The sequence below is a fragment of the Falco cherrug genome, chromosome 3, assembly GCF_023634085.1.
Source record: "Falco cherrug isolate bFalChe1 chromosome 3, bFalChe1.pri, whole genome shotgun sequence".
Lineage (NCBI taxonomy): Eukaryota > Metazoa > Chordata > Aves > Falconiformes > Falconidae > Falco > Falco cherrug.
In genome coordinates, this window is record NC_073699.1 from 37,373,993 (window position 1) to 37,389,336 (window position 15,344).

Here is a 15,344-nt window from a genome sequence, read left to right on the forward strand (position 1 = left end):
ACAGACAAAGTGAATCCTCCATTGTCTAAAGAAAATGTGACTCCTTTAGCGATGGGTCACTGAAGCGTGGTTTCTGCCAACATCCATTGTTCTCCAAATCCTCTTCTCACTCCCCTGGAAAGCTGGCTGCCCTCCCTTCCCTTATTACCTGTTGCTCATGCCCTCTCCTTTGACTTATGGCAGGCTTCCAGCAAGACCAAGCTAAGGCAGCAATGGGTCCCTCTCTTCACACTGTGCCATCTTACTGGCTCAGGTGCCTATCACACCTGCAAAAAAATAATACTTTTTTCCCCTACCCTGGTTTTCTGCCAGTGTGCTATTTTAAATAGTTGGTTTAACATCTGGCAAGGAAAAATTTAGTATCAGTCTTTCAGAGAAAGTACGGGAAGGTTAATAGCATTAAGCAGAAGCAACAAAGAAAAAATTGTATCCCTTAGCTCCAGTTCATAGTTCTTCCTCACCCTACAGTGAGTAGTATATGACATTAATGTTACTAGTAATCATATTTGGGTTTGCACCTCTGTGTCTTCATCCAAGAAAAAAACCTCTTATGTACACACCTAGAACATGAATAGCTGAAATTCTGGAGGCGGCGAGGGAGGAACAGAGTCAAACTTATGAAGGGTCATAGTGATACTGACAATTTTATACAAAGATGTATTCTCTTCTCACTGCTTTTCCTATTTATACTGAGCTGGTTGGCTTAAAGTAGCCACTTGATAGCTCAGGTTGCCAGAATACACAAAAACTTTGAGCACTGTATTTGGTGGCTTGCTTTTGCTACTGTGTCATGCTGATGTAGGGTTTGGGCTGGTATTAAAAAAAAAAATTACTAAAAAAAGGTTAAATATTTGCTGATGTGTTTCCTGTCTCCCATTCACTGTTTCAGAAAATCTTCAGAAGAACTTGACATGGATAAAGTAACAGCAGCTATGGTACTCACCAGTTTATCCACCAGCCCTTTGGTCCGCAGCCCTCCTGTCCGACCCAACGGTAAGCCTTCCGAGGAGTGCCTGGGCAGGGGCTGCAGGGGAGGGGTGCCAGGGCTGTGTACGTGGGGGCTTATTTCCAGGAGTTGTGGCTGTGGTGGAGGACAAAGGGTGAGTGGCTGTCTTCTGGCAGTGACCAGCATACTGAGCTTTGCTCTGACCTAGTGCCGGTCTTTGGTGAAGCATTGGCAGAAACGAGAAGAAACCTTTTCTGTAACTGTAGAGTAGCTCCAGTTTATGAAACTTGAGATACCCCATTTCATAAATGGGAGATGAGTGCTGCGGAAGGTCTCCTGACCTCACTGAAAAGCTGATTTTCCCAACAGCTTATTTGCTTTTGCACATATACAGTAAACGTGACAGCAGTTGTTCTTGTCCCCAGCCCATGGAAATCAGATCAGATTTTACGCAACAATATGATGAGGCAAAGCACTTGCAGATCACAGCCCTCAACTGAGAGGCAGTGCAGTAGCGGTCTGTACAGCAACAGGTCTGTTTCTGCTGATGCAGGATTAGACCCTCAGTTCCTGTGCCCTTTGTAACTCTCTGATGGTCTACCATCAAATCTGTAATCCCTTTAGAAGGCTACACCATTCATGATATAGCAGAAGACACACAAATAAAAATAAATATAAAGTTAGCCGTAATAATGAAATTGCTAATGAAGTATAATTAATCTATGCGTTAATGTAATTAATCTTGACTGGAGTTACAAGTGTTTTTAAACAAGTGCTTAAAAACAAGAGTTCTTAAAAGCATTAGATTTTAAGGAATTATTTAATTTAGAACACCCTTGTTAGGATATCTCAGCATTATTTGTATGCTTCTGGCTTTTCTTACTCATTTGTAACTGTTAAATAGACACTAGATGCCCTTCTACTGTAAATAATATTGAGGACTTTGAGGAATACTTACAGATGCAAATGAGTAGGGAAGTAGTCTTTGCGTTTCTTCATGAAAGCAGGGGTGATCTACTGAATGACGTTCTTAAAAGGAATTTGTACCGTATGTTCCAGCTTTAAAGATTTTTGAACAAATAGTGTGTGTTTTCCATTTTTTTCCAGAAAATCTAAGCTTTATCCATTTAGCTGGAATTCTGGCCATGAACACACATGGCTCCTGTTTGTGTGCTTTCCAGTGTTGAAGGGAAAGGGAAAGGTAAAAACATACCTGCTCTCCAGCTGCTCACCTCACAGCCGAAACCACAGATGAAGATGGATCTGTGCTGATTTGCCAGGCAGGGATTTGGAGTGGCCAAGTGTGGTGGTATGACCCTGCTTGAATGCCAGGTGCCCACCAAAGCCCCTCTATCACTCCTGTCCTCCTCTGGACAGGGGAGAGAAAATGTAATGGAAGGCTTGTGGGTCAAGGTAAGGACAGGGAGAGCACTCGCCAATTTCTGTCACAGGCAAAAAAGACTCAACTTTGGGAAAATTAGTTTAATTTATTACCATCCAAATCAGAAAAACACCTTCCCCCCACCCATCCTTTCTTCCCGGTCTTAACTTAATCCCTGATTTCTCTACCTCCTCCCCCAGAGCAGCGCAGGGGGGCAGGGAATGGGGGTTATGGTCAGTTCATCACACATCTCTGCTGCAACTTCCTCGTCACACTCTTCCCCTGCTCCAGCCTGGGGTCCCTCCCATGGGAGACAGTCCTCCATGAACTTCTTCAACATGAGTCCTTCCCACGGGCTGCAGTTCTTCACGAACTGCCCCAGCGTGGGTCCCTCCCACCAGGTACCATCCTTCAGGCACAGCCGGCTCCAGCGTGGGTCCCCTGCGGGGTCACAGCCCGGCCAGCAAACCTGTTTCAGCATGGGCTCTTCTCTCCATGGGTCCACAAGTCCTGCCAACAAACCTGCTCCAGCGTGGGATGCCCATGGGGTCACAGCCTCCTTCAGGCACCCACCTGCTCTGGCATGGGGTCCTCCATGGGCTGCAGGTGGAGATCTGCTCCACCATGGACTTCCATGGGCTGCAGGAGCACAGCCTGCCTCACCGTAGCCTTCACCATGGGCTGCAGGGGAACCTCTGCTCCGGCCCTGGAGCCCCTCCTGCCTCCTTCTGCACTGACCTGGGTGTCTGCAGAGTTGTTGCTCTCACGTAGTCTCACTCCTCTCTCTCTCTGGTGTAGGTTTCCCCCCAGCACCCTACCCCCCGCCTCCCTCATCCCTTCTTAATAAGCTTTCCCAGAGGCGCTACCACCGTCACTGATTAATTCGGCCTTGGCCAGCGGCAAGTCTGTCTTGGAGCCAGCTAACATTGGCTCCATTGGACATGGGGGAAGCTTCTGGCTCTTCTCACAGAAGCCACCTCTGTAGCCCCCCCCACTACCAAAACCTTGCCATGCAAACCCACAATGCCAAGGAACACACCTGTCCCACGTTGCATCCCTGGTCACAGGGAGCTGCTCTGGTGTGGGGCAAGGCAATATCTGCCACCTCAGGCAGTTTGAGCAGATGACACTTGTCAGGAGCAGCAGTGCATATTAGCTAGCAGCCGTCGATTGGAAAAAATCTTCCGAACAAGCCCTTTTGAATTTTTAATAGGTAAATGGTAGCTGTTAACTGCCTTTGATATTTCTTCGTGCAGTCTGAGTGTTCTTTGATATTTCTTCACATAGCTTGCCTGCTTGTTTCCCAAAATCTGGGAAGACTAGCCTGAAAAAGTAATTCATGTGTTTTTGGTAATCACAGACAAGATTTGGAAGCTGTTGTTGGGCACTTTCTCCCTGAATATCTTAGTTTTGCCTGAGTGAAGACATACTGAAGACTTAAGTAAGATTTGATAATTTAAAGCTGATTCGGTGTTGTAAAGCTGGGCTCTGATCTTAGTAATAGGAGCCACAAATGGACTAATAATTAATTCTACATTCTTTTCCAAAGAAGGGCAGTAAGTAGCTGTATAGTTGAAGGAACATTTGTTGATACAAATGGAATTTTGCCTAGAAGTTAAAAAAAAAAAGCCCCAAAACATTAGCATTAATATTAAAATGTGATCTGTGCTGGAATTACTGGGAATGATCACCTATATAAACTGGATCAGAGTTTAGCTGTTGTTTCACTGCAGCTGAGTAATATTTGGTCTGGTTCAGTTTCATGCAACTCCAGCAATGTGAAAAGAGCCCCAAAATAAAAGTAAATTACATTTATTTATATTTTAAACTTGTTTACATGGACAGATTTGTTAGTATTAACCAGAACTAGTTTTTGTTGTTTTTCCTGTTGTCAGTCTCATTCAGTCTTTTCCATACTACTTTAAAAATGTTCTTGATTTACATCTGTTCCTTCAGCAAGGTGGGGAAAAGCTGTAAACCATGAGAATACAAAGTACCGCTATAAATGTGTCGGAAAATAGTAGTTGAAGGAGTGCTGTTTCCTTTGTTTTTCTGAAGAAAAGGAAATGTTAAGCTATGCTAAGGTCACAAGTTGATACCAGATGTACTTCTTGGCTTTGGCACAAGACTAAAGCACAAATATGTAAAAGAAACAAACCCCACCTCCATTACAGCCACATGAAGGCTGTAATCATGAACCAAAACATGACATTCTCATATGTTAATTTATTAGCTACTGGAAATGTATATATTGTTTTCCAAAGAGAAAACTAGGGGGGGTGGGAGGGTTGATTCCATTTATGTTCTGTGGCCCTGATCAGTAAGTGCAGGGACTTGGCTGCTGCCTGTGCAAGGGGGTATTTTTATGCATGTGCTTATGTGATGGAGCACTGCATTCTGTTTTGTGAGCAGCTCGTGTTAACTGTTAAGGGTTTCATCTAAACCCAACTGCATTAGGAGGAAAATAGTAAAAATTGACTGGTTTGGGGTTAAGCTTTTGGTAGCAAGTGGTTGACATTATTTTCTTGCTGATGTCATGAGTTAATTCTGTCTGTAAGAAATGGAGAAGGAATGAAGGAGTGACTTCTGCAGAACTCTTAAAGGCAGGCACTGACTTGAAAAGACTCCAGTCTCACACTTAAATAACTTTTCATGAACGATAAGATGTTACTTGCTTGCCAACTCCCGAAGTCTGGTGTTGCACAGTACTTGGGCACCTATAGTGTCATTGGGAAAAGCTTCCAATGCCTGAGTTAGGGCGAAACCGCACCTAAACCGTCCCTGAGCACGTGCCCAGGCTCTTGTGAGAACCTGAAGCTTCAGGCAGAGCCACCCATGGTTGCACCATTGGACACGCTTGGGCCGTACCTTTGCCGAGCTGGTGACCTATGTACTCCTCTCCTGCCAAAAGCCCTTTAGGGACTGGGAAGAGTGGTGTGTCAATGTCTAATGCTGAGGACCTCAGCACATGAAACATGGCTCAAGCTGTGCCTCAGACTGTGAAAGCAGTGCTGTTACTCCCACTCACCACGTTGTAGAGTAACCTGTTAGTTCGAGTGTTTGCTTACCACCTAATGTCAGGGAAAGTGCTGCAGTGAGGAGGGGGTTCCTCCAACGAGCAGGTATGGAGGTGATCCAGCATCTATGCATCCCACTTCTGAAACCAGATGCCTAATGATACACCTGTATGAAGAAAAAGGGGTATCTTTCCAAGGGTACATGGTACCTCATTTAGAGATTCAGATGAGGCAGAGGTAAGTGTGCTGGGAGATTCTGAGAAGGCGGTTAAGAGTATAGTAATGGTTTTCTTTGATGTTTTTAGTAATGGGAAGATGATCAGGTTTTTGTAGATCTGAGTGTCCTGAGGCTCAGAGTGTATGTCCCCTTCCCAGGGGATCTCCTCTTGGCCACGTGGTGGCTTGGCACTTGCTCTGATGCCTCACCACAGTCATGTCTTCCTGTTGAAAGTTGAGGATGTATTTGAATGCTTTACCTTAATCATGCATGCAAGATCTGACTGCTTATTGTGGTTTATGCTCCAGAACAAGTTATTTTTCCAAACTGAGCATTTCTTTTTAGAAAAATTCTTGTTTAAAAAAAAAAGAAAAAAACACAACTGAAAAATCAAGTGTGGAATATGTTGTTTGTGTGCAGTGGCATAGATATGATTGTTCTCTCTACATCCAGTGCTTTTGGTTTCCTTTATTGAACGTACAGTTCATTACCAACGTGGCATCTAAGCATTAGATAAAATTGCTACTTAGCCCAAGCACAAAACTGTTGTAATAATGGCTGTTGTTATTTTTGACAGAATCCCTGAATGGATCTTGGAAAGAAGGAGGATTTGTGCCTTCTAGTACCAGCAGCAGTGGATACTGGAGCTGGAATGCTCCCAGTGACCAGTCCAACCCATCCACCCCATCTCCACCTCTGTCAGCTGATAGCTTCAAAGCTTTTCGGACACCTTCCCAGCCAGATGATGGTATTGATGAAGCTGAAACAAGCAACCTTCTCTTTGATGAGCCCATTCCTAGGAAGAGGAAGGTTAGCCTCATGTTAAATTCCATACCCATGGGCAAATAGGATGTTGGTAGACTTATTTTACTGTGAGAAGGGAACAGGTCACCCAAACAGCTCTGTATGTGTATCGCTCCTTGGCATCCAGTTAACATAGGTGCTTAGCCTAGCCACTATGTCTCACTCAACCTAGTCACCTACTGCACACACATGCTGCCATCAGCACCACATATTTGCGGGCAGATGGTGAGGTTCTACAGAGCCTCCTGCTCAGAAAACACTAGAGTGATTTCCAGAAGGTGTTGCCTCTGGCCATTCCAGGGATTTCTGTCTTACTTTGGCAAATTCTTTGTATGCAGGATGCAACAGGCAGCTTATACATGTCATCACAGAAACTGGATGTGGCCTTAATACTTCTTGTTCCCTGAAAGTGCTGTTTGTCTGACAGCATGTCAGATACCTTAATACTGTGAAGCTTTCTCTGTGCAAACATACGGAATGAAAAAAGGAGAGAGGGATCAGACCTGATGGCTTTTGATACAGTATTAGCAGTGGCCAAATTTATCCTTGGTAGGAGTGCAAAAGCAGACTAAATAAAACATAGCATTAAAAAAAAAAATATCTGAAACTAACACCAAAAAAGCACCATTACGCTAGTAAGCAAGCTTCTCTTGAAGAAGAAAACAAAGAGATGGCAGTAGTCCAAGTTTCCTTCCCTCCCCAACGCAAGAGGACAGATTTTACGTAGCAAGATGAAAAAGGGCTTTTTGTAAGGAGAAAAACTGGAGAATTTATTCTCCTTAGTGACTTTGTTTCTGGCTCAGTCTGAGACAGTTAATTGCTTCATCACCAGCTAAAAGTTTTAATGATTGTTTAAACCTATTCAGATTTATCCTTTTGCTCCAGGTGTTGCTTATTTGCTGAGCTACACTGTTCTGCCCCTGCTTGTTGGAGAGGGGTGTAAAATGTTTGTGCTTCTTGCTAAAAAGGAAAACAAATATTTTGGAGAACACCTTTGTTATATTAAACTAGAAGTTAGAGTTGACTGTTAACCTAAAGACAGGGGGAATTTTAGCAGGTGTGGGACAGGAGGAGTGGGAATGCAGAAGTGTGCTGGTTTGCCTTTTATTTCTTAAAGTTCAGCTTATTAGCATCACTCTTATTGCTCAGCTGTGGTGAGACAGATGGGTTTGCAGTTGCCATCTTTATTGTTTTGTAAGTTGTCATTGAATATTTCTATTTTTGTACCCACCACAGATCTGTTACACTTTCTGTTCTGGTTTGCAGGGATTTTGCTCTGTAGGGCAAATGTTTAATTTAGATAAATATTATTACCCGCCGAACTTTTTTTTATAAATGAACTGCATTTCCTGCAGGCTTTTTTATTCTGGCCCCAGTGTGGTACTTTACCTTTCACACCTTTAGAAGCTGAAATAAAAATGTTCAGGTTATTTCTTCTTCAGGGCTGCAAAAATCAGAAGGAATAAACATGAAAATAGAGTGATCGGTAATGTTACTTTTACTCATTAAAGTTTCTTCCATTTCATGTTTGGAAAATGTCATGTTAGCAACCACTTCCTGTTAAGAAAGTTGTTTGCTTAAAAGTTTCCACTAACATAGTTATTCCTCACCAAGCCATTTATGTTCCATTATTTTCTTAAATAAAACATTAAGCCTGATGAGGCAATTTTTGGACTAGTCAGAAGTGGAAGCATGATTTATGTTCTTTATTTCTACTGGGTGAGATTTCATTTGGTTATGTTTAAGTACATGGGGTTTTGCAGACTCACTAGCACTGGCAATAAAGTCAAAAACTCAGTGGAGCTAGGAGATTGGTTTTACCATCAAACTGGAGATTGATGTTAAATCATTCTGTGTTCTTGAAGATGCATATGGTGTTCATGATGTCGTACCAGAATTCCTGAGATGTAAATGATAAGCATGGTGGTCTTCTTGTTGCTATAGTTCATGGTTGGTTCTGGGGTTTTGAGCTGATGGTAGTGTTTAGTATTATAAAAGTAAGAAATGTATCTATCAAAATTGCTAGGTAGATTATATTTAACTTCAGGAAAAGAAGAATTCTGTATCTTTTTGAATGGTAGTTGTATTATCAGATCAAAAAACTATAGAGGGAATTTATGTGTAACTTATTCCAAAGCAGAAGGTTTTCATACAAACGATACGATCAGGTACCTCAACTCTGAAAGCCCTTAGCATCCCTACTTTCAAACAGGAGTTGCTATAATGCCAAGTAACTATGAGAACATGCTACTACAATCAACTTGTATTTTAAAAAGCACATCAGCAGAGATTTTTGAAATTACATTCTAATCATCGTCTTTGTAGCAAGTGCTGAAACTTACTGTCTACTGGCATGCAGTTGCAAAGGATCCAAATTGAAGAAAGCAGCAAGTCAACTTTTGTTCAAGACACAGTGAAGCCTATACTTGACTCTAAGGATGTGCTTATTCCCTTTTCAGTTGAGCTTTGTATTAATATATTCATTTAATCTTACATGTAACTAAAATTATAGGATAAGAAGACAGTATTTTGAAGCTCTTCCTCATGTTTTCTGTAATATTGTGTTCTGTAATAGTAGAGAAAATTATTTTTGACATGTACAAATTATTTAGATACTATTTTTTTTTTACTTAAAATTTATAAAGTAGGTTTAATTGGGGGGTAAAATTAGCTTTTAAAAAATCTATACAGTTCTGCAACATTGGTGTTGTTTGTTGCCATATAGTGTGCTTTTATTTTTCTCCTGAGTCTTCAAAATATTAAACATTGGGCTGGTTATAGCCTTGTTGGCTGTAGTCTAAATTAATGACAATTCAGTTTAGGCCAGTGAAGGTACATTAAAAAATATAACAAGAATACTAAAATAAGATTATACAAACATCCTTTTAAAAATGTTGAACACAGCCAGATAGCTTCTCATTCTCTTGTCCAAGTGAGGGTCAAAGCAGCGTCTGAATGAAATAAAAGCAGGTTTTGGCAACTTATGGGTGAATATTGTCATAGCAGAAGCTACGGTTTTCTGGCACAGTATTTTTTGTGTTTGCAAAATTCACAAGCAGAAATTTCACAAGAGCTTTAGGAAGATCCTAATTAAAGAAGATGCCTTGCATTAAATGAGAAGTCCTCATCAGCTGTTCTTTGAAAGACTCCAAAGAAATGTACGAAGTTGATACATCATCTGCCTCTTTAGTGGGGAGACAGAACTGGAACTGGCAAATGAAAAAGCCATGCAAAAAAGAGTGGAGAGAGATATTTTGTCACAAACTGTTCCTGCAGCTTTTCACTGGGATTCTGTTGTGTTCAGTAGGATGACACTGGTGGACAGACTTTTACATCATTACAAATTCGGAATTAGAGGCTCTGAACCTTCACAGTGTTCTGTAGTTGTGTATTTGTTTTGGGTGGTTTGGTTTTCTTTCTATCTTCCTACAGCTAATGTTGCTTTATTAATAATTTTCAGAACTCCATGAAGGTGATGTTCAAATGCCTGTGGAAAAACTGTGGGAAGGTACTGAGCACAGCTGCAGGGATTCAGAAACACATACGGAACATTCACCTTGGGTAAGAGAGCAGTCTCTTTGGAAGTGTAAAGGATTTTGGTATAGAAAGGGAGGAGTTACACTTGGCTGGGGGGAGGAACTGGATTGTCCTTGGCTTCTCTGTCTCAGGTCCTTAGGTTTCTGAGGAAATTGCAGAGTAGTGCGTCAAGGCGAATGAGAATGTCTTCCAGCGGTGAGGCACTTTCTTTCCTGAACTTTTGTGAAGCTCACACTGCACTTCCCTAACAGCTGCACAACTCGGGCATTTACTTTGTATGTGCTATCTGCACATCACATCCAAGCTGATGCTGTGTGAAAGATGGCACATTTCAGGGTCTTGCGTGAATACTTTTGTCCTGGTTTCAGCTAGGATAGAGTTAATTTTCTTCTTAGTAGCTGGTTTCACTAGTCTTGTTTCACATCAGGTGCTTGTGATGGTTCCGAGTCCATGCCAAAAAAACCCCACCATAACACCAAAAAACCCCAACACCTAAGACAAAGAAGCTGAAGCTGCAATTCCATGTGTATGTTACTTGGACTAGAAGCAAAAGTGAATGAATTTTGTATAACATAAGCCTGTTTCAGAGCTTTACTTTGCAACTGAAATCTCCTGTGCAATATGCTGAGTAACCTAACTGTCTCATGTAGTTACAGTGGAGACTCATGGTCTTCACCTGTTAGGTATGTGGACATACATCTCTGTTGTGTAAGTCTGTGTTACACAGTGCTTAAAAATTAAAGGGACTATGAGGAAGTATTCTGGTGTGGATCTCCAGAGAGTCTTGCAAAGTCATAGTAGTTGCTGTTGGGCTTAGGCTCTGAAGGGTGAGGCTATCAGGAACAGAGAAAATCTCTCTCAAAACACTGAGAGGAGAAGAAACCCTCTAATCCTACTTCTTTTCCTCTCAGACTTACATGACTTTCTTTTCCTCTCCCCTTTCCCTGCAGCCAGAATGCTGATAAAGTAGGTAGGGTTGAAACTGGGAATACTAATTTATTAATAGTATGAATATATTTGTGCATTTTTCTACAACTTAAATTTACCTTGGGGTTCTTGCTTTCATTTAATCGGTCTTCAATTATTTATTTTGATACAGACGCGCAGGAGAGTCTGACTACAGTGATGGAGAGGAGGATTTTTACTATACAGAAATCAGGCTCAACACGGACTCGGTAGCAGATGGCTTAAGCAGTCTTTCCCCAGTCTCTCCATCTTTAGCATCTCCTCCTTCCTTTCCCACCCAAGATACAATCCGTCCTGAAACTTCCTGTGCCAAAACTGAGACTAAATTGATGACACCTCTGAGCCGCTCAGCTCCTACCAACCTCTACCTCGTACACACGGACCACGCTTACCAGGTAACACTAGTGAGAGTGATCTCCATTGATTACTCTAATGTCATTAATGCATGAAGAAATGTCAGATCACATTTTTTGGGTTTTAAAAAGCCAAGTCTAGTTTTTTGGGTTGAAAATTTTTCAGGGCAGCCCAAGGGGTTCATCTTATTTAAATGCAGATGTCCATTTTTGAGCTAGTCATTTGTTTCTTTGTGCTCCCACCATATCTGGTGGATTTTGGGTGCTGTTTATCCAGCCACACATAGGTGCATACTTCAGGTTGGGAAGAGTTGCTCTGTGTATCCCACTGCCTACATCAGTTAATTCTCCACTGACCATAACAGGGGCCCAAGGTGACATGCTGAGATGTGGTCTCCTGCATTGTAAAAATTCTCGTTCAGCCAGTCGAATCCCCAGAGTCTTCAGTTCAGCTCTGCTTGTACTGCAGATATCTGTAGGCAAGTACCCAAGGGGTCCCAGGAACAATTAATTTCCTTTATTTGTACAGTGTGAAATGTCAGTTTGCTTATGTGAAGTAGAGCAGGAAGAATGAAAAGGCATATGTGGTATCCTCCTCCTCTTAGAGGTAATGCTTTGCCAATGGCAAAAATCCAATCAGATCCAAAATGTGCTGTTCCAAAAACTTCCAACTAAGTTTGGACAGAAAGCATTAATTTTAAAAGTGCACTAAAATTTGACATATTTTGGTCTGGATACCATATGAGAGAAGAAGAATAGAGGCTTTGAAGTAGTGTGGTCCATGACCTGTGTATGCAGCCGAGAACTGAACTCTCTTAAATTTATCAGATGCAATAATTTTCGTATACAGCTTTGTGCAGATGAAACCTTTTTGTTGTGCATCTGGAGCAGACCCACTAGAAGGGCAGAGGAAACTACACAGAATTCACAGGCTTGTTTAGACTCTTGTGCATGACAGAAAGCATGGGTGGAGGCTTGGCATCTCAGGTGGGAGCTACATCAGGTAGCACACCAACCTGAGGACTGATCAAGCTAGCTGGGAGAAAGGCTTTCTTCTCAGTCTAGCTTAAACCCTGCCTCTCAGAGAGTGCAGCAGCAAGTCTAAGCTGCTGAAAAGAGTCTCGCTTCATTTAGGATTTACAGTCGTGACCGCCCTCCCTACAATTTGGAGGCTCACTCAATCTTTTTTTATAAGAAGCCTTTGAGTAAAGGACTTGCCTAAGGAAATCCTAGTTCAGATGTTTAGGCTATTTGAATTGGATTTGAATTGATGTATTCCATGACATGAGACTACAGGTGTCTGAGCCCTGTCTCCTTTTCAAGTTGCTCTGGTTTCAATACTTCATTTCATCAGCAAGGAGTGACAGTCCACACTGTTGAAGGCTTTCTAATTGGAAGCGGGAGGTGGGGTCCCTGTTCAGGCATTCAGATTGTCCTTGCAAAGGAGGCAGCTTCTGCAGAGCAGGTCCATGGCATCTTGTGCTAGGGTCCCTGTAGCCCAGAAAGAAGAGCACTCTCCAGGAGGCAAGGTGGAGATTCGCCTCTCACCAGCAAGAGGAGGAATTGATTCCAGCTTTCACTCACAGTATTTAAACATTCTTGTGACTAATCTGTTGTGTAAAAGAGAATAGAAGAGATGATGATGACGGCATCTTTAATACCACCATATTTCCTGCAGTTTGCTTGCTGGAGCGAGCCATGTCCAGAATTTCAAAACTTTTTCTACTTTTGAATATTATCTGTATCAAAACAGAAACAAAGTATTGAATGGGAATGTAGCGATGAAGACAATCTCTCATACGGATGAGAGCATGAACGTTGAAATTACTTCATTAGGAGGGAAGAGGCAAAATTCACAGCTCGAGGAATTTGGATAAGGGAGGCTGAATAATGTTCATCCCAGGATACCTGTTAAAAAAAGGGAAAAACTATGGAACCCAAAGCTGGGTCACAAGAATCCTAAACAGATCTGTTGGATGCAATTTCCCGTATGACTGGAACATGGCAATTATAATACCTGCGGTAAGAAAGATATAAAGGGAAAGTGAGCAGGCAAGTCCTGACACTTGTCTGACCCAGTCCTGTGGATGAGGAAGGATTTAGAAGAATAATCGAAGAAACTGTGGAAAGTACAGCAAATGAGGTGAACTGCAATGGAGGAACCCGAAAGGAAGATTACACTAGAACAGTCTAACATGTTCCTTGGACAGGGTAGCTTTGTAAACAACAAAGAAGCAGTACAGAACAAACCCCTCCGGATTCGAGGAGAGCATTTGATCTTAAAACATATAGTCAGTATTTCTTGGGCTAGAGAATAAATTTAGTGTAGGAGAGGAAGCTGGGGAGTCGGGGAGAACAGCAGAGAGTTACTTTGAAAGGGCTATTGAATGTTATTAGTGGAGTTGAATGAAAACCTGGGTTTGGGCCTGATCTCAGTTTCATTTAATCATTTTGGTGCTACACAAATACTGTCATAAACTTTCCTGATAATGAAGTCAGGAGACGTCAGCAGTACAGAGATTTATATATCATGCTTACATGGCTGGGTGATCTTCAGAATAATAGGTTTTGGATGCAGTTTAATGACAGAACACGCAAAGTGCTGCATCTTAGGAACTAACGAGATTTTTCTGCTATAAACTTGAGGTAGTTAGAAAATTATGTGAGGAGGAAACCTATATTCATTAATCAAGCACAGAATGACTATGAGCCAACAACAATAGAGCTGTGAAGGGGAAAAAAAGGTCAGTTTTCTTGGGTAATCAATATCTGGAAGAGACAGGGATTTTCAATGCTGTTGGACAAGACCCCAAGATAACTTCAGCTGAGATCCTGAGTAGAGTTCTGGTCAACTAAGTTCAAGGGCAATGGGCTTCAGTTAGAAGGGGTGGAAAGAAGGTGATCAGTGAAGAGGGAGGACATGGAGAGCCTCTCCAGCCCAGGGACTGAAAGCTCAGGCAAAGCAGGAGCAAGGAGAGATTGGGATTGCTGCCTGGGGAGAAAGTGAGAGGACAAACATGGTAAGGGAATAGGACAAGCACATGCTATTTCAGATGTAAGGGCAATGTTGGCACAAATAAATAATTATAAATAATCCACTAATATATTCTGGTTGGAAATCAGATGGAGGCCTCTAAGCAAAGTGAGATCGGGGTATAGAAACTCTTCAGTTTGTTGTAATGTTACAGTGTTGCTTTATGGAAGAGATCATCCAAAACGTCAGTGTGAAAAAGGCAACTGTGCTTGATGAGTGAAGATGCACATCTGGGAAGCAAATGAACAAGGTGATTGTCTAAATCTGATCATGTTTGAGGCAAGATATTTAGACACTGAGAAAAAAAAAAAAAAAAGAGCTGAGCACCACAGTATTTTGGGTAACTGAAAATGACAGCAATTTAAACTTCTTATGTTTCGTTATGAAACGAGTGCCTGTACCTGTTAAAATTTAGTTACAGGGGGGCTCTTTCAGCGTCTGGGGTGTCCACTGCGGATCTTATTTGAATACCTGAGGAAGACACTGTGCTGAGCTCGGCTTTGAGCTGATACCCTGATGGGATCTGAGCAGAGGCAGTGCTGCCTCACTGCCAGCCCAGCTGCCTCCAGTTCTTTCTGGCAGAAGTGCTGTGGTCATTCACTCCTTCCCATTTGAACAGGGTTGTAATGAAGCACTACTGGTACCATCTGGAGTTGCCAAATTTTTCTCGATGCCTTTCAGTGAGGTTTTTATGTTTTATGGATCTCAGTGGACATTTGCTTCACATGTCTGTGTGGGTTCTCTTGGAGCTATCAGCAGGCTCTGCAGCCTGCAGAGCATCGCTGTCATAGACGGAGGCATCCAGTGGTCTCTGTTTCTTTTCCTTGGAGGGACTCCAGGGGATTGCTTCAGCGCTTGTTTACTCTGAAGATGATCTTTAATAGGACTATCAAGTTGTAGTTTTTCATCACTCCTCTCTGCCTGGTGGCTCAGGGAAGCACTCTCTTCCTTGAAACGGTGAGACAACTTCAGCAGCCTCAAACACAACTGCCACTTAAATACCACGTGCAGGCAACTGAAGGGCAGAAGTAAAAGCTAATTTCTAATAGCTAGTTCTTTGTAAGTTTAAACCAAGGAGCCTTTTTTTGT

General features: G+C 42.1%; 1 protein-coding gene across 2 annotated transcripts in view; it reads left to right on the top strand.

Annotated features, from left to right (window-relative positions):
* The window catches only part of ZNF704 (zinc finger protein 704), a 97,852-nt gene that overhangs the window by 70,427 nt on the left and 12,081 nt on the right, over positions 1-15,344 (top strand). For both annotated transcript variants that reach the window (XM_055704407.1, XM_055704408.1), the window contains exons 3-6: positions 890-993; positions 6,139-6,371; positions 9,826-9,926; positions 11,002-11,263. In XM_055704407.1, the coding sequence (XP_055560382.1) occupies positions 890-993; positions 6,139-6,371; positions 9,826-9,926; positions 11,002-11,263 (700 nt within the window). The remainder of the gene's footprint in view (positions 1-889; positions 994-6,138; positions 6,372-9,825; positions 9,927-11,001; positions 11,264-15,344) is intronic.